The following is a 23,711-nucleotide window of genomic DNA, read 5'->3' on the forward strand; positions in this document are numbered from 1 at the left end:
GACCTCGGGCTGTCGCTCCGGGAGACCCGGCCCCGCGGCGGGGAGGCGCCGGGCGGCGGGGCCCCTTCCGACGGCGCCGTCCCGCGGCCGCCCCGCGCGGCCGGCGCGCCTCCTTCCCAGCTCCCGAGCGCGTCGGGGAACTCTCGGGTCGCCGGGGGGCAGTGGGGTAGGGCGCGGGCAGCGGCCCCGGGCGGGCGGGAAGCAGAAGGAAGAGGCGGGATTCCAGCCTTTTGTTTCTCTGGCCTGAAGCGCCGAGCCCGACGGCGCAGACGCCCGGCCTCCCGCCAGACGCCCCGGGGCTGCAGGCGGGGCGGGTCCGGGAATCCGCCCCGAGAGCCTGGGCGGGGCCCGGCCGAGGGGCGGGGCAAACGCAGGCCCCGCCCACCCGGGGGTCTTTTAAAGGGGCCGGCCCTCGCCCGGCCTCGGCTCCCGGGTTCTCCGCCGCTCCGCTCGCCTCGCTCTGCCCGCCGCGCGTGGTCCAGCCTCCGACTCGAGTGAGTAGCGGCGGTGGGGGCGCCTCCGCTGATCCCGGGGGGAGGGGGTTCCCACAGCCTCCCGGGGCCCTCAGGTCGCTCTGCCGGCGCGCCCCCCCATCTCCTATGACAGCGCGACCGCGGTCCCCATTTAGACCCCCAGCCATCCACCTCACCCCTGCTCCCCGGTGTTCCCCACCGCCCCCTCATACCTGCCCCCACCCCCTGCAGCCGCCCCGGCTTTGACCTGGGATGCTGGGCTCGCGGGGCAGATAAATAATAGTGCGTGACCTCCGAATCAGTCTGTCCCCAGCGGTTTTCTGGAAGAGCGGTGGGGTGGAGAGGGTCTCGGGGCTGCGAACCCGCCTTTCCGTAGCCCTGCGCCCCCTTCTGCAGCGGCCGCTTCCCTCTGCGCGGAGGGCAGGGCGGGATCGAGTCTCGGGGTCTCCTGCCCGGGTGCGGTGCGCGCTGAGGGCGAGCCCCCCGCGGGCAGGTTGGGAGCCCGGGGGCGAGGCGGGGCCTCTGCAGCCCGCGCAGCCCGGGCCGTCCGCCGCCGAGCGGGCTCCCGCATCCCATTGTTCGGCGGGCTCTGCCCGCTGGGCGCTGGACCTTAAGCGGTAAAAGAAACGGCAGGGAAACGTCTGGAGAAAGCTCCCTGCTCTTTCCGGAACTTTCTACCGTAGTTCAGGTACAAATAGGAGAGTGAAGAACGCTTGGTTCCGAAATTCTGCAACAGGTCCTGAAAATCGCATCATGGGTTTCAAAGCTCCACGTAGGCAGCCCCAGGGGGGAGGGGGGGCCTCCTAAATCCGGAGACACCCACCACCACCCCCTCCCAAGCTGGGGCGTTTGTTGACGATATTTGTTTAAATCGTTACCCAAAATGCTTAACCTGTTTCATTTGCAGTCTGCAGACCAAGTACATATTCATTTTATAAATGCTTTTTATTTGGGGTAACTTTTTATACCCGGATGGTAACAATGATCTCTTTAGTTAAAGCTTTGCCTTATATAAAATGCCAATAATTCAAATTAGGACAATTGGCTATAATTTGCCTCAGATTTTTCAGGAAGGAGGTGGGCAATATTCTAAAAAGTTTTCATGAATCTTACAGAATTTCAAAGCTGCTTACCACGGTGTAGCCAATTTTATCAAGTCCTCCGTGGTCTCTCCCCACTGTCTTCTTGGTCGTCTCTCCTTCCAGGTGACTGCCGCTGATGCCTCATCAGTGTTGCTCCAGGTTCATTCTACTCTGGATTCTAGTTTCTTTTGCTCTTTCAGAGTGAAGTTAAGTAGAGACAGGATCTACATCCCATGAATTCTTGAAACACACAGTGCTTGCTTGGGTGCCTTAAACATCCTTTGACCAGAGCCAACGTTGCTTTATTGAATGAATGAAGGAATTAGTATGGTTGCAATTGTGATGAATAACGATTTAGTTGGACTCAAGCAGTATATGCATTAGCAGATTTGACCTAAGGTTTCTGTCAAAAGTTTTTAATGGATCCCTCTAAATGTATTCAACGAATATTGGTGGTTACTGGTATTATCTGCTAAATACTGTGCTGAAAGCAGTGCTCAGTGGAACTCTGTCCTGATTAAATTGCCAAAACATGGCATGGTAAGAAGGGCAGGACTGAAGCCAGTTAGGCCCAAATTCATATCTCAGCTCCAGCACCCACTTGTTTGATGACCTTGGGCAAGCTATTCTCTGACCTCAGTTACTTTATCTTTTAAAATAGGTATAATATCACATACCTTGCAAGGTTGTTGTAAGGCATATACAAAGCCCAGCCCAGCATGGAGAGGTTTCCTGTAATCAGACACTGTTCTACACTTTGTTGAATCTGTGGGAAAAGACTATTAGCAAAGGCCGCAGGCCTTCCAGGAGGGGCTGACTCAGATGTGAACACTAACCCTAGGCCTTGCCCAGAGGCCAGCTTTCTCTCCTCCCTTTGCAGGTATTCACAGGTTTCCTCCCATCATTTCACAGTCTGGTATTTGCATGGCCTCCCTCCCTTGGGACCTTGATTACCTAGGATGGTGCTTTTTTTGTTTCGTTTTGTTAACCCTTATCTGAGGATTTTTTCCGTTGATTTTTAGTGAGAGTGGAAGGGAGGAAGGGAGAGAGAGAGAGAAACATCAATGTGAGAGAGACACACTGATTGGTTGCCTACTGGCTGGGTTCAAACCAGAGACCCTTTGGTGCGGGGGCTGATGCTCTAACCACTGAGACACACCAGCCAGGGCTACCTATCTGTTTCTGTGTCATGGACCTTTCTGGCAGCCTAGTGAATATCCTTCTTAAAATGTTAAGTGCATAAAATAAAGTATGTGGTACCAAGTTCACTGATCCCCAGAAGTTCAAGGATTCTGTGGATCCCAGGTTCAGAACCCTAACTTAGGGAGTTTTCTTAAACTGGACTGTGGAGGAGCTGGGCCCAAGTCCTGATTGTTAAAAATTTTAAGTTTTAGTGAAAGCCATAGAGGAAGAACCAATAGAAGTATATTGTGAATCATTTGCAAAGGCTATCAGGTTCCTTGCTTTTTTGCTCACCCTCTCACACCAACAGTACTATTCATTTTACTTGACTCATAAGAAGAGGGCACATACCATGGAATACATTAGGGCTAGTTCACTATAGGCAAGAAGGTTTCATGGCAGCTTCTCTCCCAGAAGAGTAAAGAGAGTTGAATCCTCACCCAGCACATAGCAGTACAGAAAATACCGGATTTAAAAAGAACCTGTGCCAGAGCCATGTAAGTCCATACTGTGTTGCTAGCAGTGGCTTAGTTTTAGAGAAACATCAGTGAAATTAACTCATAGAGTTTATTTGAATTTTATTGTTATTAATTTTTAGGTTGAATTGGTCATTTTGTTTTGGTTTCACAGTTAATGAGCCACTTAATATCTCTATACTTCAGCTTCCCCGCCTGTAAAATGGGGATATTGGTAACGCCTACCTCAGTTATGGGGATGAGGTTACTATAAGTAGACTACATAGCATAAGTAAAGCATATAGCAAGCTTTAGATAAGTAAATAATAATATATAATAAGTAAATAATAATGTATAATGTAGTCTTTATTTTTACCTATTACGTGCAGGCAGTATTCTAAGTACTTCCATATATTGTTTAATCTCAGAACTGCCTTGTGATATAAATAAGAATTATCTCCATTTTTGAAATGAGAAAACTAGCAGGTCAAATAACCAACCTAACCTAAGATCATTTTGCAGATAAACAGTAGTCTTGACATATAAATCTTGGTCTGACTCCATGTGTAAATCATGCAAACATTAAATTGTTTAAGTAATTAAATATCTTGTAGTTAGCACTGACTGTGAATTGCTATGGCAGATGGTGGAGGCCAGGGTGACGGAGTTTATAGCGTAGTTGCATTCTAATTACAATATGTGATGTGGCAATCTAATTACAATATGTGATGTGGCAAGTGGTATCCAAAGCTCTGTCAAGTATTTTGCTCTACTCCAAGTTGAAGATGTCACTGGTAACAGGCTATGGAATTAGTAACTCATGGTAAGGAGAAAGACTATGGGGAGAGGAAGGTCTTCCTGTGTCCAGGTAATTTGGTACCGCAGGACTGATAATTCTCAGGTGATTTGAATGATCTCAACCCTATAATCAGATATGGGAGTTTTGGGGACAGCTTGACATCCTGGAGTCAAACAAGAGTGGATTGAGCCTGGATTTGCTTCTTTGGGGGTCAGTGACCTCAGCAAGTCACTGAACAACTGAACTTTTTATAGCCGTATTGGGGCCCAGCAGTTCTGAAGGAACAGGAAACCAGCGTTTGTGGAACACAGGCTCTTTGCCAGGTACTTCACGAATGTTATCTCATTAAATCCTCACAGCCACCCTGTGAGAGTGTTCTCATTCATTTCCAAGTTTTAGCTGAGGAAGTTGAGGCTCAGAGGTTAAGGAGCGTGGCCAGGATCACCAAGCTGATAACTGAATTTCAAAACTTTGTCTACAGTCCGCACTCTTTCTCTTCTACCAGGGATGTCTTAGAGGTGGCATATGCACTGCCATTTCCATGGCAGACATAATTAATCACAGTAATCTTTAACATGGACCCTTGGCTGAATTTCAGAATCTTCCTCAACGTAGTTCCAGGAACCCACCTTCCGTGGCTCTATGAGATGAAGCCGTTTTGCCATCCTTGTGTAAGCAGACCATGCAGGCTTCTCTACGTCATTGCTGTTATATGTGTACCTATTTCTCCCACCACAGTCACAGTTCCTGAGAAACAGGCATACGTCCTTTTATCTTCAACTCCTAAACCAGGATATGGCTTATAAAAGATTGAATTAATACACTTACATGAGAGCTCTCATAAACAGTAAAGCATTGTACAGTGTTTATTAGCTGCCCCTACCCTAGAACAATGACTTGAGATACAAAGTGAAGTCAGGAGTTAGCTGGATGAGGGAGGGAGGGAAGTCGGTTGCCCAGATGGGAGGGATCAGAGGCATAAGGAGGAATGGATACATAAGATGGGTAGGGGAAGGTGAGTATTGACAACAAAGATTGAACATTGCTAAATATTGATAATAAAGGCTACCAATAATACCAGTAATTGAGTGCCTACTATAAGCATTTTCTCAGCTCATTCTCTTAACAACTCTATAAGAAAGGTACTGTTATCCTCATTTTACATGAGGGAAGTGAGATTATTGTGACTCCCAAATCCTGGCTCTTAACTCAGCCTTAGGCTGAGATGTCTTAAAGGCCAGCTTGAGGATTTGGCTTTGGTAGGAGTCAAATGAAACATGGAGCCAGTCGCTGAGACACGTGGAGTCTATCCTTGGTTTATGCTATCCACTTAGATAAGGGGAGCAGACTAAGCAGGTATTTGGGGAGCAGAAGAAACAGTTTTTAGAATGGGCATTGAGTAAAGCTTCATTTCCAATTGCTGACAGCTCTTAAACTCTGGCCTTGTTAAAAATCATTGTAATTGAGGACAATGCTATTAACATATTCTTTAGCAAAGTGACCCCTCTGGATGTGGCTCAAGATGAAATTGGCTTAAAATACATTCTCCCTTTCAGGAAATTGGGTGATAGCCACGTTCTAGTGTAGTAACAAAGCTGCATGTATGGTGATATGATGTCGAAGCTTCTGGAAGCATTTAGAATCTGGGTGCACTGACGGACTCACTCCAAACCTTTGTTATCATCAGAACAAGTAACAAACCACAGGTGGCGACATGTAGACTCAAAATTCATGGATTTAAGTCATTCAGATTCTAAAATAAGCCGGTAAATGGCACAGGTGGTATGAGTGATTCATGTGCTCATTTTGTGGTTCTCCTTGGTTATCTAGAGAGTGAGGTAATTTTACCACAGGGTGACTCAGAGTCAGACTGTAGTCATTTTCTCCTGGGGGTAGGTCTTACGATTTTGGGCTGGTATCTCAGACCGGGGAGGAGCAGCAAACAGAAACTGCCCATTAGTGTTTGGATGTAAACAAGCTTTTTAATCTAACACAGTGGATAAATCCTAGTGCTGAAATTCTTTCAGACGCCGGAAACCGAGAAAACAAGGCTGAGAAACAGAATACGCCCATTTGGCCGACTTGTGGGAGATGTGTGTGGAGTGGGATTTTACTTCTCCCCCCAGTCTGTAAATTAATACATAGGACTGGGGAGAGGCCTGGAGCCCAGACTGCTCAGTGCATATCCAGTTTGCTATGATTAATGTCAGCTGTTGTGAAGTTGTGCAGCCAAATGCGTGTGAGAAAAATGAAGCCTTGGGGTGTTTTTTTTTACATACATAGCCATGCCAAAGAGTAACAGAGATGGAAAACGATCACGCTTCCCCTGCCAAAGCAGGAAATGTCCATAGGAGTTCACCCTCACGGTGTACACTGGGCCTTCATCTCTTAGACAGTCACCACGAGGCGATCGTTCCAGTGTCCCAGGAAAGGAGGTTTATGAGTAGCTAAACGCTCCGTTGTTTTTCTTTACCCTGTTTGTGGCTCTGAGCTTTGTTCTGTGGTGCTAGTCACTGGGTTTCCTGCTGCAATACTGACAGCAGGGTGGACATCGTGAGGCTCCCCCTCCGTCTTCACCCTCAGTGCCTGGGTACTTGCCTAGGCATTTGTTTGTGTTTTGTCTTCACAATCGCTGAGAGATAGCTACCTTTCCCCACTTTACAGATGAGAAACTTAACTGTGTTATAGATAAGCCCAAGGTTGTACAACCATTACACTAGTAAAGTTAACCCAGGTCTGTCTAAACCAAACTTCCCTCCTCCCTTCCTCCCTCCTTCCCTCTTTCTTTCCCTTCGGTTGTGAAATATTTGAGACACACAAAATAGAGAATGTAAGGAACACCCAACTACCCACGATCCAGCTTAAAAAATAAAACAGATTCAGCTGAAGCTTTCTGAGGATGCTCTTTCTATTACATCATTTGCCAGGACCACAGAGAGGGTTATGTGGAAACTTTAGGAAAGCATTTAAACTGGATGGGACTTTTAAAAGTTAATGACTTGAAAATTTTACTTAAATTCCAAAAATATGACAAAGAGGAGTAGGGGAGCGCTGGCCCTGTCTTGAGACGCATAAAATCTAATTGGGAATCGTACCAACAGGTTGATAAAGGGCTTCTTTAAAACAATAGAAGTGAAATATTTTGATAGATGCCAAGTACTCTGGTAGGTGTGGTGGGGAATACAGAGATGCAGTCCCCACCCCCGAGAGGAAGAAATAACAGAGTAAGCTGAATGCTGGAGAACTTGGATGGGTGTTTCCTGAAAAGATGACACATTCGCACTTGGCTGCTGTGGCTGCACAATAGGAATTAGACTTGATTTGCAAGAAGTGGATTTAAGTAGCTCTGAATTACATAAAGGGAAGATATTCTCCCCTTTTAACAAAGCCCAAGCTGCTCTTTAACAGAGAGACAGTAACATAGTGATGAGTTAGGTTTTCAAAAATGTATTTTTAAATGTTATTTAGAGAGAACACAGGATAGCGTTAGTCTTGATAGAAATATGACTTTTAAAATATATATATATATATTTATTTTATTGATTTCAGAGAGAGGAAGGGAGAGAGAGAGAAATATCAATGATGAGTCATTCATTGATCAGCTGCCTCCTGCACGCCCCCCACTGGGGATCACACCCGCAACCCCGGCAATTGCCCTGACCAGGAATCGAACTGCTTCTCCTGAATCATAGGTTGACGCTCGATCACTGAGCCATGCTGACCAGGTGAAATCTGATTTCTTATCGGTGATTGCTCCAAAGAAAATATGTGTGTGAATATGGAAGATAACAGGTTGATATTAGATCGCATACTTTATAATACAATGAGAAATGCCTAGATGATAACAAAATATTTTAAAAGCCAGCTGGGCTATTAAATCTTGGTATCCTTTTTTTTTTTTTTTAAATCCTCTCCAGAGGATATTTTTTCCATTGCTTTTCAGAGAGAGTGGGAGGGGGAGAGAGAGAGAAACATAAATGTGAGAGACACATCGACTGGTCGCCTCCCACCCAGAATAGGGCAAGGAATCTGCAACTGAGGTCCGCGCCTTTGGCCGTAATCAATCCAACACCCTTCAGTCCACGGGCCGGCGCTCTAACCACTGAGCCAAACTGGCGAGGGCGGGATCCTCTTTTAAGTAATTGTAATGTCATTACCTGCAAACCTGGATTTGGTTTTTGGTTTCCTCAGGAATCATGAGGGTACTTGTAGCAGATGTCTGTTTTGCATCCAGACACAGGTAACTTTGAAGCCATGGGGTAAAGTCAATATCACTAGTTACACTGCAAACTGCAGTGCAGGCTGTGGAACCAAGGCCTTGTGTCAGGTTGTACAGCCAGGCTCAGGTTTCATTGTGCATTTGAACAATGGAGCACCTGTCTCCAGGGAAGGGAATCAGAGATTTATGCAACTACTAAAGGAAAGCTTGCAAATATGTTCTGTTGTTGCTAGATATTGATCCTGCGTGGATGCCTTCACAGTAGCCTGGTAACGCTTGTGGAACCTTGGAATTACTTTGTTCCTGCCTGAATAAGGGAATTAGGCTTTTTGCAAGTTGAGACCAATAGTTTAGTGATAACTAGTCATATCAGTCAGGTCTCTGTGTGTGAGTGGGTGTGTGTTATTGTTGTTGTTTGTTTGTTTCAAGGAACAGGAGCTCCATCTCCAAATGACTTAAAAAGAGAATTTATTGGCTCACATACAGAGCACAGGATAAGACAAGGCATGGCTGGAAAGTGTCTCCATCTAGTCTCCCCATCTCTCTTTCCCTCTGTGCTGGCTTCATTCTTAGCTTCTTTTCTTGGAGTGGCTAGACAGCTGCTAGCCACTCCACTCCTACATCCACACAGTCCCAAACCAAAGCCTGGATTGAACTTTCGTTGAATTGGCCTGGGTCGTGTACCCATTCCTAAACCCTTCGCTGTGGCAGGAGGGAGAATGCAGTGACCTGGTTGCCATGACTGGGTCACATGCCCGGCCCTGGAGTTAAGAGTGGAGTCCATACTGTTCAGCCAATGCTTCTCAAACTATCTGTGGTAAAGGACCACTTTTGCTGTTTTAATTTCGAAGAACAGATTGATTCTCTGACTCTATGCTGGTCAACAAGATGAGTTCATTGGTCACACTTTTGATTGTCATGTATAAAGTTTAGAAATGCTTACCTGAATTTTGTCTTGAGTTGGTAACAAGCACGGCAGACCATCACCAGGAGACCACATTTAATACGTACTTCTCTAAACCACGTGGACCAAGAAAGAGATGGTTGCTTCCCTGAAGAAAATTGGGAGAAAGTATTATCAGAAGAGGGACAAGGGAATGAATGCTGTGTGCCGGGAAGATGCCCAACACAGAGGTTCACTGTAAACCTTCCTTTTGGAAAGGTCTCACGCGGTGTTCAGGAAGTCGCTGGCTTCTGGATCGTCTTAATGCTGTAGGATGGGAATGTACCACCCTCCTGTTTATTTTAAGGACTGAAGGTTCCACAGCCTTTTGCTTAGCAGCCCTCCTTCCCCTTCTTTTCTAGCCAGGTTTGAGTTAGCAAGGGGGTTACAGCTTTCTCAAGCAGCTGTTTCCTAGAGAAGCAAGCCTCTCATCCGAGGAGACTTAACAGGCAGGGGCTGTAAACACCTCTCAGAAGGGAAGTCTGAAAATGACGGGTGGGCAGGGTAGGGCAGACATAACACGCTGTCCTTGCGGGACAACTTTCTCTACTGGCGAGGGCGCTTGAGACTTGGCCGTTCAGAACTAAGCGTTTGAACTGGGTCCAGGTAGACCAGTTCGTTGAGCAGGGGGTTAGAACACGCTGGCCCTGCCTCACAGCAAGCTAGTCGAGGACTTGAACTCCCAGCTCTACCACCCCATCAGGCCACATTGCTCAGAGGTGGTTCTGTGTCACTCAACAGTTCACTTCACCAGGAAGGGAACTGGGGAGCATGTTCTATATGGACCGACCACTCCATCTAAGAGGGAAAATTAACTGTTGGCTGAATTAGAGGACTTTGAGATTTGGAGGCACAGAAGCTTACATTGTGGCCATCTGGATGGGTGTTTGTTGTGGTTACAGCAAGGCTCCGGGCCTGCAGTTGTGCTTGTCACAGACACACTCTCTATGCTACCATCTCACATAACTTTAGCAGACAAATAGCAAATGTGTTCTTGCAGGACAATGCAACACTTTCTTCCTCCCTAGAAAGTGTGTCATAGCTTGTGCATGTTAAATGTTAAGAATTTGGTGGTGTTACAATGGATTAAACATGTAATAAAAAAACTCCACCCAAGAGTAAGTTCTCCAGCTGTTTTCTAACCCGTCCATTATGACTGGGCGTGTGTGGGGCCGGCGTTTGCCATTCCGCGCCCCACGTTTAACTCCTGTGCATTCTAGTGCCAGTTGGTTTTGTGCCTGGTGACCTGTGCTGTTCTACTGAATACAGGTCCTTTGTCCTGTAGGGAAAAAAAACACCCTGCTTATGACAAGCCAGAGTTTTCTAATGAGAGACCTGTAATTTTATTAGAGGGAGAGGAGATGGTTATTTTGGAGGAACGCAGGCCATTTAAAGATGCGGTTAGAGCGCTTCCTAAAGGCACAGAATCTTCCGATGGTCCCTGGTTTTAAACAGCCCCCGAGGGAGCTTGTAAGCAAGCACAGGGCATGGGGACCTGCTAATGCTAATGATCTTCTGTTCCTTCAGAATGCCGGTCTGGGGAGGTGGCAACAAGTGCGGCGCCTGCGGGAGGACCGTGTACCACGCCGAGGAGGTGCAGTGCGACGGGAGGAGCTTCCACCGCTGCTGCTTTCTGTGCAGTGAGTATCCCGCAGCGCCCCCCCGGGCGGACGCTGTGTGTGAGAGGCTTCGGTTTACCTACTTAAGGGGCAAGCTGTGGCTTCGTTAGAGATTACTGTAGAAGCACAAGCGGCTTTTGCCCGTCTGTTCCCCTGGACACTGTAAGTGCTCGGCCCAGCAGCGGGGACAGCAGGGTGACCCTTGGCCTTCCTGAGCCCTCACAGCTCTCAGCCTCCATCAGGCCTCGACCGCGCTTCATGTGTGACCACAGCCGTGTCCCCTGCTTCATTCCCTGCGAGTTCAGTGTGCTGTAGAGTCTGGCACCTAACACAGTTTCTGGCACAGCCTAGGGAGCTTGGCCCCTGTTGCTGAGCGAGCACGGGGCCCCTCATCCACCCCAGCTTTCTCTTTCCGGCTGAGCTCCTTATCTTTGAAACTAACCTGCTTGTTTCTCACCGCACAATTGGAATTCAGGTATCTAGAAGCTCAGTGTCTCTAGAAGCTCAAATTCTGTCTTCTCTGGTAGTGAATATTATTATTTCTGGTTATTGATATCTGCCTTTGAGGGAAAGGAACTTAGGATATGAGAATCCCACAGAGGCAAGTTGGGAATTATTATTGTTTATAGATGGAAAATGATCAGAGTGTCTGACATGGGCAGGAAATGGGACATAAAACAACACAGGCCTATATGCTGGAAAGAGGGTAAAAACCTGAAAATGGGAGAAACAGAATAAGAGATAAGCTCCCCTCTTCCCTGCCTATTTCCTCTTAAGTTTTATTTCATTTTTTAAATATATCTTTATTGATTTCAGAGAGAGGAAAGGAGAGGGAGAGAGAGAGAGAAACATCAATGATGAGAGAGTCATTGATCGGCTGCCTCCTGCACGCCCCCGACTGGGGATCGAGCCCACAACCCTGCAGGTGCCCTGACCGGGAATCGAACCCCAGTTGCCTGGATCCTAGGTTGACGTTCAACTGTTGAGCCACGCCGGCCGGGCCCTCTTAAGTTTTAAAACAGGAGAGCAGTCACATCGAAAGCTCTTCATTAATCACCTTATGATTTAAATGACAACGTTGTATTTAATGAAGGATTTGTTATGTGGGGAACTCACCCATACCTGCAATTATTTGCTTTACCTATAGTGCTGAACAGTGACTGTTACTGTTAGAACCTGCAGGTGTTAAAAATAAGTTTGGTTATGCTGAGAAATAATCTTCGGAGAAGACTTCTCAAGTTTTAATTCTCATTTTTCCCTCTTGGCACCAGCATTCAAGGTGTCTGGACCTTTTCATAGTGTAATTGCTCTGCAGAGAATTAGAAAATGGCAACACAAGGTCACAGTTACAAAGAAGTACTACATGTGGATGTTTGCTGCCTGCCTCCATGATACCTACCACTGCTCAGATTTGGTTTAATTATTCCTTCTCTTATAAGTTACTTTTTTTTTTTTTTTTGAGGAATCTATTTTTTCAGCAGGTTTGTAGTCAAAAGAATATGTGAACAAAGAGGAAATGCAAATACTTTAGAAATTGTTCTTAGTTTCACCTAGGGAAAGCCATGATGTTTACACCATAATAAAGTAGTGTTTACGAAATGTCAGGTTTTTCTACTGGTCGTTGTTACTCCACCTCCCTAATATTTGTCTCTGATAAAGCCTTTTAAGGAAATAATTCAGAATAGTTATAATAGGGGTGAGGGCTAGCAGAAGAAGAGGTGGTTATGGAGCAAATTTTTCATAAACTTGAACTTGCTTTGGTTAAAATTGATGTTTTTGGTGTTTGTTTTTTTTAACATTTTCATTGATTTTTAGGAGAGAAAGGAAGGGAGAGAGAGAGAGACAGAGAGAGAAACATCAGTGTGAGAGTGAAGCATTGATTGGCTGCCTCTTGTGCGCCCCCTACAGGGGAATCAAGCCATCCACCAGGGCATGTGCCCTGACTGGGGATCGAACCAGCAACCTTTCCGTGCCCCGGATGACGCCCAACCAGCTGAGCCACATTGGCCAGGGCAATAGATAGTTTTCTAAACAGCTTTTATATTTAATGTCTGTTAAGGGTGTTTGCTCTTCAGCCATGTATGGTTTTAGGTTAACTGTCTTTGAGCAAATGTATGTCAGTATTCGAATCTCTGCAGCCAGGTTCCAGGGTAGGTGATGTCATTTTGCTCTTTCAGAGAGACTTTGGTCTAAGACAACAGGAACTTCAGAACTTACCTCTGTTTTCAGCCATCCAGCTAATCACCTTTCCCTGCCCTTCTCTCTTTCCTTCCTCTTTTCATTTCTCCCCCTCTTTCAAATAAGTGGGAAGTCCCCTTTTCTGCTACACTGATGTTGGATTCCAGCTGCCCAATTGTGCTACCAGGGAGCTCCCTCACAATTTCTTCTTTCCTCAAGCTTAATTGAAGTTTTAGAAAGTGAAATAATGTCTGGATTAAACGTGATGACATTCGGCAGTTTTATGAAGTGGGATACTTAGAAGGGTCTTGTGGCAAGAAATCTATCAAGAAAGAATGCATTCTCCTTTGGGGTAGAAGGGGAACAAATGCAGACTTACAGCCACTTGCTGCTCTTCAGACAAACTTCTCACCGCCAGAGAAGCCAGTGGCGAGACGAGAGAGTAAGACTAGGGATGGAAACTAGAACTCTGGATGGAAAACTGTTTTTATCCCAGGGGGTGCTTTGGGGGAGGTAGTGCTACAGAGGGGACCCTCCCAAGACACTCAGCCACACTTGTTGTTAGGTTGTGATTTAACAACATTTGGTACAAAGAGGCTGAAAAGATTTGAGTGTTGGGGGTTTGGGAGCAAAGTGTTAGTTTTGTTCCTTTTGTTCGTGTCATTGTAGCCATCTCAACCTCCTCTCCCTCCTGCCAGAGCATCAGGCCATATTGAAAAGTTTGAGGCTTCAGGATGTTAAAATTCGGATACATTTCTGAAACAACTGTCCTCTCCATGGAGGCTTCAGGATGTTAAAATTCGGATACATTTCTGAAACAACTGTCCTCTCCAAGGAGGCTTCAGGATGTTAAAATTCAGATACATTTCTGAAACAACTGTCCTCTCCAAGGAGGCTTCAGGATGTTAAAATACGGATACATTTCTGAAACGACTGTCCTCTCCATGGAGGAAGGAGAACAGTCCTCAGATGTAGCTGAGCTGTCCAGATGCTGTCTCATGGCTTCTGGGAAACCACAGATAAACTAGGAATGTGAGCGAGCCTGTGCCTTTACCATTTGCAGACCATGTGTCTGTATAACCGCTGTTCTAAGGAAAAAGGCATCTTTGGCACATTTTTAAATTCTAACTTTTCCCTCTCAGTGGTTTGCAGGAAAAACTTAGATAGCACAACAGTGGCAATTCATGATGAAGAGATCTACTGCAAATCCTGCTATGGAAAGAAGTATGGGCCGAAAGGCTACGGCTATGGCCAGGGCGCTGGCACCCTCAACATGGACCGGGGCGAGAGGCTGGGCATCAAGCCGGAGAGGTGAGTTAGCACCGTGTTTGTTACCTTCAGAGGTGAGTTATAACAATTACTGTGGCTTGGTGAACAGCAATCTGGGAGTTTTCAGACTTTTATCTTAAAATAAAAAAACACAGTGACTCAGATTTTCTACTTTAAACTAGTGACTATTCTTTCAGCTCAAAATATGGACAGTTTTGGGCCTAACAAACTTCTTAGTGATTTTCCAGTGGTTTCTAGTCCTGGTTTGGACGCATTCCAAGGTGTATCAGGCAGTCATGATGTCCTCAAAATCAAGTGGTTTAAATTTACCTCCATTTCACAGCATTTTGGAGACCAGATGTTACAAAGTTGAATGATAAAGAAATGTGGTATCTGAATCATGAGATGCATTTCTCACGTGCAATTGAGCAGTCAGTAAAAATTCCTGTCACTCCTTTCATGTAAGAATATTTCCTCATCAGGAAATTACTTTTCTCTCTTAAATTTATTTAAAAATTGATTTTTTTTTTTTTTCCTGTTTTTGATTCTTTGAGACAATAGTGTTAAACTTTACAGGTTCCAGCCCCAAAGTAGCGAGGTGCTAAGTCTACTAAACTTCCCTTAGTATTTTCTTCATTGGGAATTTCCTCGTATTTCTGTTTTTGACCCAATTATTCCCTCATTTTTTCACATCCATTGTGTATTGAAGAGGCCAAAATTGGTGTAATACTCCAATAAGATGGCCTTTTCCTGACAAGCCCGTTAATCGTGCCTTTCCTGTGGGCTGGACACCATGCAGTATTAACATGTTAGCTCATGTAATCCTCGCAACAACCCTACAAAGTAGGGTTTCCCATCTGACTTGAACAAATGGAGACACATTGTTAGTTCATTGTAGGTAATCGTAAAGACTGGACCTTAACCTAGTGTAACTCCAAAGCTTATGATCTTAAACACGGTACATTATGGCATGCCTAAAATAATTATTGAGTGCCTATTGTCTGCTGAACATTTCTGTTCATTATATATGATCCTCACAGTTGCTGAGTTTAATAATTTATCCCTATTTTATAGATAGGACATTAAGGCTCAGGTCACACGGATAAGTGGCAGAGCTAGGATCTGAGCCGATGTCCATCTAGCTCCCAAACCTGTGCTCTTCCCACTGCAGTGTGTACTACATCAAGACCCACCTTTCTCTGCTGCTGGGTTTTTCCACATTCAGGGTTTCCGAGCCATGTGCCTTGTGCACCAGTTGTGCAAGGGCCAAGCCATTCGTTGCTGCAGGAGCCCAGCTTACCTCTGTCTTTGTCAAAGTTCATTGTTCTTGTTCTGCTTTCTTTTTCCAACTCATTAAAATTCACTCATTTCCCAAGATCTTATTTCAAGCCTTTCAAAGTGCATATTCTTATACACCCACCCCCAAACAAAACTAAATTCACCCCAAAGGCAGTCAGTAATTGTGGCCAGTTTTAAAATCACAGTGACCAGTGACTCTCCTCTTCACTGCTGCTTCCCCTTCTCCGACAGCTCGTGAGCTCTCTGTGCTGACCTGTGTCGACCGCTGCCTCCCCTCTGTCCCTTCTTAGCCTGGCCACATGCCTATTATCCTCAGGACCAGGTACAGGGACTACCTTTCCAAGAAGCCTTTCTTAAGGACTGAACTCTGGGAGCACCTGAGGTCTGGGTCACCCTTGTGGCAGGTCCCCTTCATGAGGACCTCCTGGAGAGGCGGCACTGCGTGGGCTGGAGCATCTTCATCGAGGCGGACCAGTTAATAACCCTCTAGCCTTTCAGCAAATTATCTAACATCCACACCCCCACTGCTTCACCTGTAATTTGAGGTAACAAATTATCCTTACCCTACAAAGTTGTTAGAAGGCAGGCGGGAGATAATCTGTACGGATTCTTGTGAACATAGTGATGGGCAGATTTGGAAATTAACTTGTAACTGCAAGTGTTGGATATCTTTGTAAGCAGCTTTTAAAGATCACTTTTAAAAGTAAGTATATATACAGTAGGTTGTGGAAACAGTTTTTAAAATATGCCTACATTAGGGACAATTGGAGAAACCAATACTGTGAATTAGTACTAGAAAAAATTGATACTTAGTTACTGTTTGCAGAATGCTAACTATTGTCATTATATCTTCTCTGCTCAACTAATTTTTAAGGCTCTAGAGGGGCCTTTAAATCCTCTCAAGGCCCAGAATGGTGTTCAGCATCATAGGTGCACCTATTAATTGAATAGAAAAATATTAGAAAAGGAAAATATGGATTACCCAGTGATCTATAATAGTGACAAAAATATCACTCAATCAGAGAAAAAAAATAAAGAGAAATAGACCACACAGTAATAACAAAATTTCTGAAAGATTTTCCCAGGAAGAAAGTGGTATATTCATACATTCCCCTACATAAGCTATATTTGGAAATTAATTTGTAAAACATGCTTTTCTTAATTAGAGACTACTTAAGTCATACTGACCTATATGCAAAAACCGCTTAGGTTAACATTGATTTTTTTTTTTTTTCAGTCTCATGAAATAAAAAACTAGATGTGATTCTAGTGGTACTAACATGACTCTGGGTTAAACATACGCATTATGATAGGCTTTTATAAAGCATAGCATAGTAGTTTAGTGGAGAGGCCAGCGCCGGGGATTAAATGAAATTTGGTAAGATTAGGCTCAGAAAGACAGATACTCAAGTTTGGTTCCTTCTGTGACAGTCATGAGCCCATAAATAGCTTAAAGTGGTAACTCTGGCTGGCACCTGAAATCGCTTTCTTCTTCGTTCCCCTCCGCTGCCCTGCGAAGGCCTCCAGCCAGGAGGCAGCATAGCACCAAGTCCCAGAGTTCCGCCGCCTGCCTTCCGGACTTCTAAGGGCCCTCTGGAAAATCTCGCATAATTTTTTTTCTCCTTTCCATAGTGTGCAACCTCACAGGCCTACAACAAACCCAAACACTTCTAAATTTGCTCAGAAATACGGAGGTGCTGAGAAGTGTTCCAGATGTGGGGATTCCGTGTATGCTGCTGAGAAGATCATTGGAGCAGGAAAGGTAGTGTTTTGCATTAATGACAGTGAATGACAACTCTCCACTCCCTTTCTCCCGAGCCCTCCACATCCCACGCAGGCACTCTGTTTTATAAGTAAATGCCTTGGATCAAACTTTTTCTTAATTGCACATCCATCTGAATCATTTTTTAAAGTGCTGCCCTTATTTGACAAATCGTACCTATGTTTCAAAGAAACTTATTTTCATAGGGGGCGCTCCTGAGGGTTGTTAAATGAAAAGGCCAGGCTGTTAACAAATCTGGACTCTGCAAGTTATTCAGGGGGGCGGGGGGGGGGGGGGAATGAACTGAACTCAGGACACCTGATGCTATTCTGGTGCGTGGATTTAGAAAAGTGACTTAACCACGGCACCTCTTTGGGCTGCAGGGTCCTCAGCCATAAAGGAGGCTGTCTTTACAGGAGCATGCCAGGCCTGTGACAAGGTTTCAGACTGCTCTTAGGGAAATGGCCCTCCCACAGTATAGCTCCCAGCCCATGTCTTCTGTGAATGAAGTTTGAACTTGGCCCTTTTGAAGGTGACCAAGGATGTGGATGCTGGGGAGGTTCAGCTCCAGCCTCCTGGTTGGGATTGAACCACAGCAGTCAGGAGCTCACTCTGGGTGGATGGTCCTGAGTGTCTAAAGTGTGCTGAGGAAACCTGCCTCTCAAACTTACTCATTTGTCTCTCTCAGCCCTGGCACAAAAACTGTTTCCGCTGTGCCAAGTGTGGAAAGAGTCTCGAATCAACAACTCTGACTGAGAAAGAAGGTGAAATCTATTGTAAAGGTAAAATTAATTTCAGTTGTTATCCATATGAATATCCAACATTGGCTATTTGCTTATGAAATGTCATCAGCATTAAAAAAAAAAGTACTCTGAAAATGGGGTGAAAGGATAGTGTCACTGGTTATTTGAAAATAAAAGATCTAGAGATACTTACAGATGAAAGAAAACCACAGAACAATTTCAGACTGATGCAATAAAGTTCCTGATCATTGAAAACTCCACTACCAGTAAAAACAAAAACCCCACAACAAAGCCTTGTTTGCTTAAAACTTCATGTTTTAAGCAAAGCCTATGAGTATATGCTTTATGTATAGGGTATCCCAAAAATTTTTGAATTATTCCAATGGGTTAATAATTATCTGAATTATTAATTCCAATGGGTTAAATCTGAAAAGAAACATCAATTGAACTATTAGCTTTTAGAAATTGTATACATTTTTTGGGACACGCTGTTTATAGATATAAGTTAATAGACGAATAACTTGCCTGCCCTGATTTTCATGCTCATAACTCAGTGAGCTGAACATTATGGAACCAGGTTGCTTGGACTTGGCCTTTACAGTTATATTTACTACACCTTAAGAAAGTTGAACTCTTTTTGGCATAGTCAGCAGATTTGTAACTGAGGGTGGTCTGTTGTTGCGGGGGCCTTGAGCAATGCTAGCAAAGCTTAATGGACTTGCAGTTAACTCTCCCTTTTCTTTTGTAGGATGCTATGCAAAGAACTTTGGGCCCAAAGGATTTGGCTATGGCCAAGGAGCAGGAGCCCTCGTTCATGCTCAGTAAAGGTGTAAACCCAGAACCGAGATCACACACTGAGAATCTCTACATAATCTAGGCAGATAATCTAACACTAAACTACTGTGAAATTCTACCAGCACTTACGTACTGTATATTGCCCTGTATTTGGATAGGCTGGCTGACTAGTAGGAACAGAGCACTGTATCTTGCTTTATTCATCAGCATTTTCAAGAACCATTTCTTTTACATTTTAAATAAAACTTCAGCTTGATGTGGGTGTTCAGTCTTTCAATTAACCTTTTGGAAGAGCTACTGTGCTTTCAATTCATGGAAAATCCTTTGGGCCCCTACCTGCATTTTATTCATTAAAGAGAGTCCACCCCATTACCCAGTTGACTCACTAGGCTAATGTTTGCATTACAGCTATTGGAAAAGATTTCTCTTTTAAGATGGCAAATATGCCTCAAGAGTAAGGATTACTAAGCAACAGGCCTCACCGTTCAAACTCCTCAGAGCTAGCTTTCAGCAGTGCAGCCTCTCTAGCTTGGTGGTTACTCCTCTTTTGGAGCAGTTTCCTTAAGAATGGCTTCTAGACAACCTGCATTAGAGTCACCTGGGAGTATTAGAAGGCAGATTCCCAGGCCTAGCTTCAGCCCCACAGAAACAGAACCACTAGGGGTGGGGCCGTATCTCTTTTACCAAGCTCCTCAGAAAGGCACATTGACCTAAGGCGGGGGCACTGTTAAAACACAGACTCTTTTCTATACCTAAAGATCATTATAAATAGCTGCCTACTGACTGCTATCGAAGCTGAGGCTTAGGGTCACTTCTTAGACTCTACTAAGTCCTGGAAACTGGAGTGCTTTCTCACATACTTCAAATTCTGTATAGTAGCAAAGCATGTTGCATTGTCCTGGGGAATTCAGCTGGCTCAGGTAGAAAAGGCGCATCAGACTTTATAAGGGTTGTTTTCATTATTTAGAAATTGGTTCTTTACCAGAGACACAATCCAAACTTTCATCTTCCAGAGGTAGGGTCTGAAATTGGTCTGTATTTTAGTGAAACTGAACCAGCTTGATCTGTTAACACATCTTAATCTCTTAATCTTTTCCAAAGCCCATCTGAACATAAACTGCTTATTTCGAAGAGCTAAAGGGGGCGTGTTATGTATGACATCAAAAAGATAAGCAGAGACTTAATGGGAAGAAGTCAGTTGAAGGTGTACCAGGTGATAGAATTCATGCTTATGTACATATTGCCTTGAGCACTTAACGAGTTCCATTGTGGGAGAGGGCTGAGCCTTTTCTTTAAGCAGGCTAGGGAAGTTAATTGGCGATAAAGGGAGATAGCTTGACTTGAAGAATTACGGAGTAATTTCTGTATGTGGAACTTGTGAAACATGTCCACTAATTCTTTGACATACCCATTAAAAGATGGAGTCCAATTCCCTCCCCTTTGAACAAAGGCCAACCTTGGTGTGACGCATTTTTAACTAACACACTCTGATGGACAAGGCTAAATAAAAAAATGACAATACAACTTCTGCTTGCCTTTCTCTTAAGATGCTCACTCTTAGAACTCAGCCACCATGTTTTAAGGAAGCCCAGACAACACAGGAAAGCCAAATACAGGTATAGCTGAGATCTCACCCATTAGCTTGTATCAACCATCACACGAGTAAGCCTTCAGATTAATCCAGTCCCGTTTTTTAATTATCCCAGTTGACAACAAGGGGAGTAAAGTGAGCTCTTCCTGTTGAGTTCTGACCAAATGCAGATGTGTGAACAAAATACCATTTTAAGCCACTAACTTTGGGGTGGTTTGAGGCAGTAATAGATTACCAGAATGTTATATATTGAATGTCCCCACACAGAGGCAACATGTCCCACACTTACTGTTTCCCAAATTGTATTAGAGGTGCTAGTAATATCCTAGAGGAAAATATTCTAAAATGAAGTTGCCAGATGCCTGGTAATTTGAGATTTCTGTCTGATAAGTTAGATATCCATTCATAATTAAAATTATTCTTCAATTGGGAGCCATGGCAAAACAGTTATTCCAAAACTGTCAACTTAGCTTCTAGTGGTTTCAGGAGTGAAGGGAATTTGGCTTTGGGCAGACTGTTCTGGGAAGAATTCATCATTTGGGTGTAAATTGATAGGGTAGCACCCAAGTAATCCAAATGTGATATTAAAGTGCTGCATGGCAAATGCATATTTTTATTTTAAAAACTACCTATTTGGGCCCTGGCCATCGTTGCTCCATGGTTAGAGCATAGGCCTGTACACTGATGGGTCACGGGTTTGATTCCCGGTCAAGGGCGTGTACCTGGGCTGTAGGTTCAATCCCCGCCCGGGTTTGGGTGTGTGCAGGTGGGAGGTAACCAACTGATGCATCTCTCTCACATCAATGTTTCTCTCCCCCTTGGCCCCCTCCCTCCCACTCTCTCAAAACCAATGGAAAAAATATCCTCAGGTGAGGATTAACAAAAAAAAACACAACCCATTTGGGCCCTGGTTGGTGTGGCTCGGTTGGGCATCATCCCATGTACTGAAAGGATGCCAGTTCCATTCCTGGTCAGGACACATGCCCAGGTTGTGGGCTCGATACTTGGTAGGAGGCAGCAGATCAATGTTTGGCGATCACATTGATGTTTCTCCCTCTCATCTTCCTCTATAATCAATTAAAACTCTTTAAAAAGTAAGCTAAAATTAAAACAACCCATTTGAGATATTTTTCAGCCCTTGTGGTGATTTGGTATATTTGTGGAGGACTGCTGGCAGAACTCTGGTTCCAGAATGACTTCATGATTAAGTTTAGGGAGTGTTGTGGCTATCGATCTATATATAGGGCATCCCCGCAAAATGTGTACACACTTTGAATAATTATAAAGGCAGTGTTTATTAAAATACATTTTATTTTCAAAATTGAGCTATCAGCTGTTAAAGTGTATATACATTTTGGGGGGACACCCTGCATATACATCCCTGTAGATTCACAGTGCACGCTAGCGTATTGAAGGTCTTGAGATCTAGTGGTTGAGAAGTCTGTTTCAACATGAAGAAAGCCTTACACTGTATTAGTTGTCCATGGAACCATTAATATCTTGAACACTGGGACTTTTTGGTCTGGACCATTGGTTTTCAAACTTTTTAAACTAGGGGCCCCTTAACATTCTTAAATTATTAAGGACCCCAAAGAGCTTTTGTTTATGACAGTTATGTCTATCGATATTTTCCATATTAGAAATTTTTAATTCAGACTTTCACTTATAGCCAAGATGAAATAACAGGAATGATATTTACCCTCACTTGAAACCAAAAACAGACATGAAAAAAAATATGGTTTATAAAAAATATATATGGTTTTTGTGACACTGGATGACAACAAAGGACAGTTACGGGGAAAATGAGATCAGTCTCCTAAGATTAGCAAAGCTTACTGCTTTGAGGGTTTCTGTGTTACAGTGCAAGAACGAAAAACAGGTAGGGCTGGAAGGCACCCTGTTAAGCAAACAGAACAGAGTCCAGAGGGACTGGAAAGGGCTGCACAGAGGACTCCAGAAACACACAGAGCACAGCCCAACACACACCTTGCAAGTCTTCAGTTGAGCTGAATTCGGAGAGCACGTACATGTGAGAACGACCCAAGACCATGGAAAAACACATCTGAAGGACACAGGAAAGTGCCTGGTGTTTATATGGAGCCAGGAATAGTGTCTTTTCCCACCAGTGAGATTGGGAAACATGATTCATGGGCCTTTGGATGGAGTGCACTGGTCTTGCCTCAGTAACAGGGAATAATTTACCTTAAACTGAACACCGCTCTGGTCCCGCCTAACAAATCTTACTTAACAGCAAAACCTGAAAGGATCAAAATTTCCAAATAACTGCACCCCAGAATAAAGCTCTGGGTTTTTTATAGGAATACAAAAATATCCAGCACTCAATTCATAGTGTCTGGCATCACCATGTCACCAATCAAAAATTACCAGGCATACAACGAAACAGGAATACAATCTATGAGGGAGAAGAAAACAACTATCAAAACCAAGACCCGACGGATGTGAAAATTAGCAGGTAAGGATATTAAAACAATACTCCATATTTTCAAAAAGAGGTATGGAAAACACTAAAATGGTCCAAATCGAACATTATAGGTGCAAACTGTAATGTGGGAGGTAAAAAAATACACTGAAATGGTATTAATGACACACAGTGCAGAACAAATTTGAGTGAACTTAGACATAAAAAGTATCCAAAATGAAAACTGGGGAAAACAGAATTTAAAAAAATGATCAGTGAGTTGTACGACAATCTCAGTGGCCTAACATATGTGCAAATGGAGTTTCTTAAAAGGGGAAGGAAGAAATAAAAACTGAAATCATGTCCAAATTTGATAAAAACTATAAACCTACAGATCCAAGGAGCAGCAGCAATAACGAGGCTTTCTGATGCTTCAAATGGAGTCCCTGAGTACCAGAAACATTGCTGTCTATGAAACAGTATTTTTCAATCCAAGTAAATGTCTAATGACAATATTCTACTAAAATTTATTTGAGCAAAACATTCATACTGTAAAGGCAGAGTGTCTAAGTGGCTGGTTTTCTTGAGTTTGTGACTTAGCTGACCAAGATCAGAGGACATTCTGAATGTTCCACTTGGAATTAACAGGTTTTTGGGGTTTTTTAAAAGTTACTGCTATTGCAATTTAGGATTCTATTTTACGAATTTTTTAAATCTTTTTATTGATTTGAGAGAGGGAGAGGGAGAAACATCAATGACAAGTAAAATCATCCTTATCAGCTGCCTCCTACACGGCCCCTACTGGGGATCGAACCTCAATCTCCTGGATCATAGTTGATGCTCAACTGTTGAGCCATACTAGCCAGGGCAGATTTTTCTATTT

General features: G+C 44.1%; 1 protein-coding gene across 1 annotated transcript; it reads left to right on the forward strand.

Annotated features, from left to right (window-relative positions):
* Positions 1-433: 433 nt before the first annotated feature.
* CSRP2 (cysteine and glycine rich protein 2) lies at positions 434-19,074 on the forward strand. Its single transcript, XM_087814526.1, has 6 exons — positions 434-494; positions 10,681-10,793; positions 14,093-14,261; positions 17,151-17,280; positions 17,969-18,062; positions 18,772-19,074. Exons 2-6 carry the CDS (start codon positions 10,682-10,684, stop codon positions 18,846-18,848), a joined length of 582 nt encoding a protein of 193 aa, XP_087670652.1. The 5' UTR covers positions 434-494; position 10,681; the 3' UTR covers positions 18,849-19,074.
* The last annotated feature ends 4,637 nt before the right edge of the window (positions 19,075-23,711 follow it).

This window comes from Miniopterus natalensis, chromosome 2 (genome assembly GCF_054644295.1).
Source record: "Miniopterus natalensis isolate mMinNat1 chromosome 2, mMinNat1.hap1, whole genome shotgun sequence".
Classification (NCBI taxonomy): Eukaryota; Metazoa; Chordata; class Mammalia; order Chiroptera; family Miniopteridae; genus Miniopterus; species Miniopterus natalensis.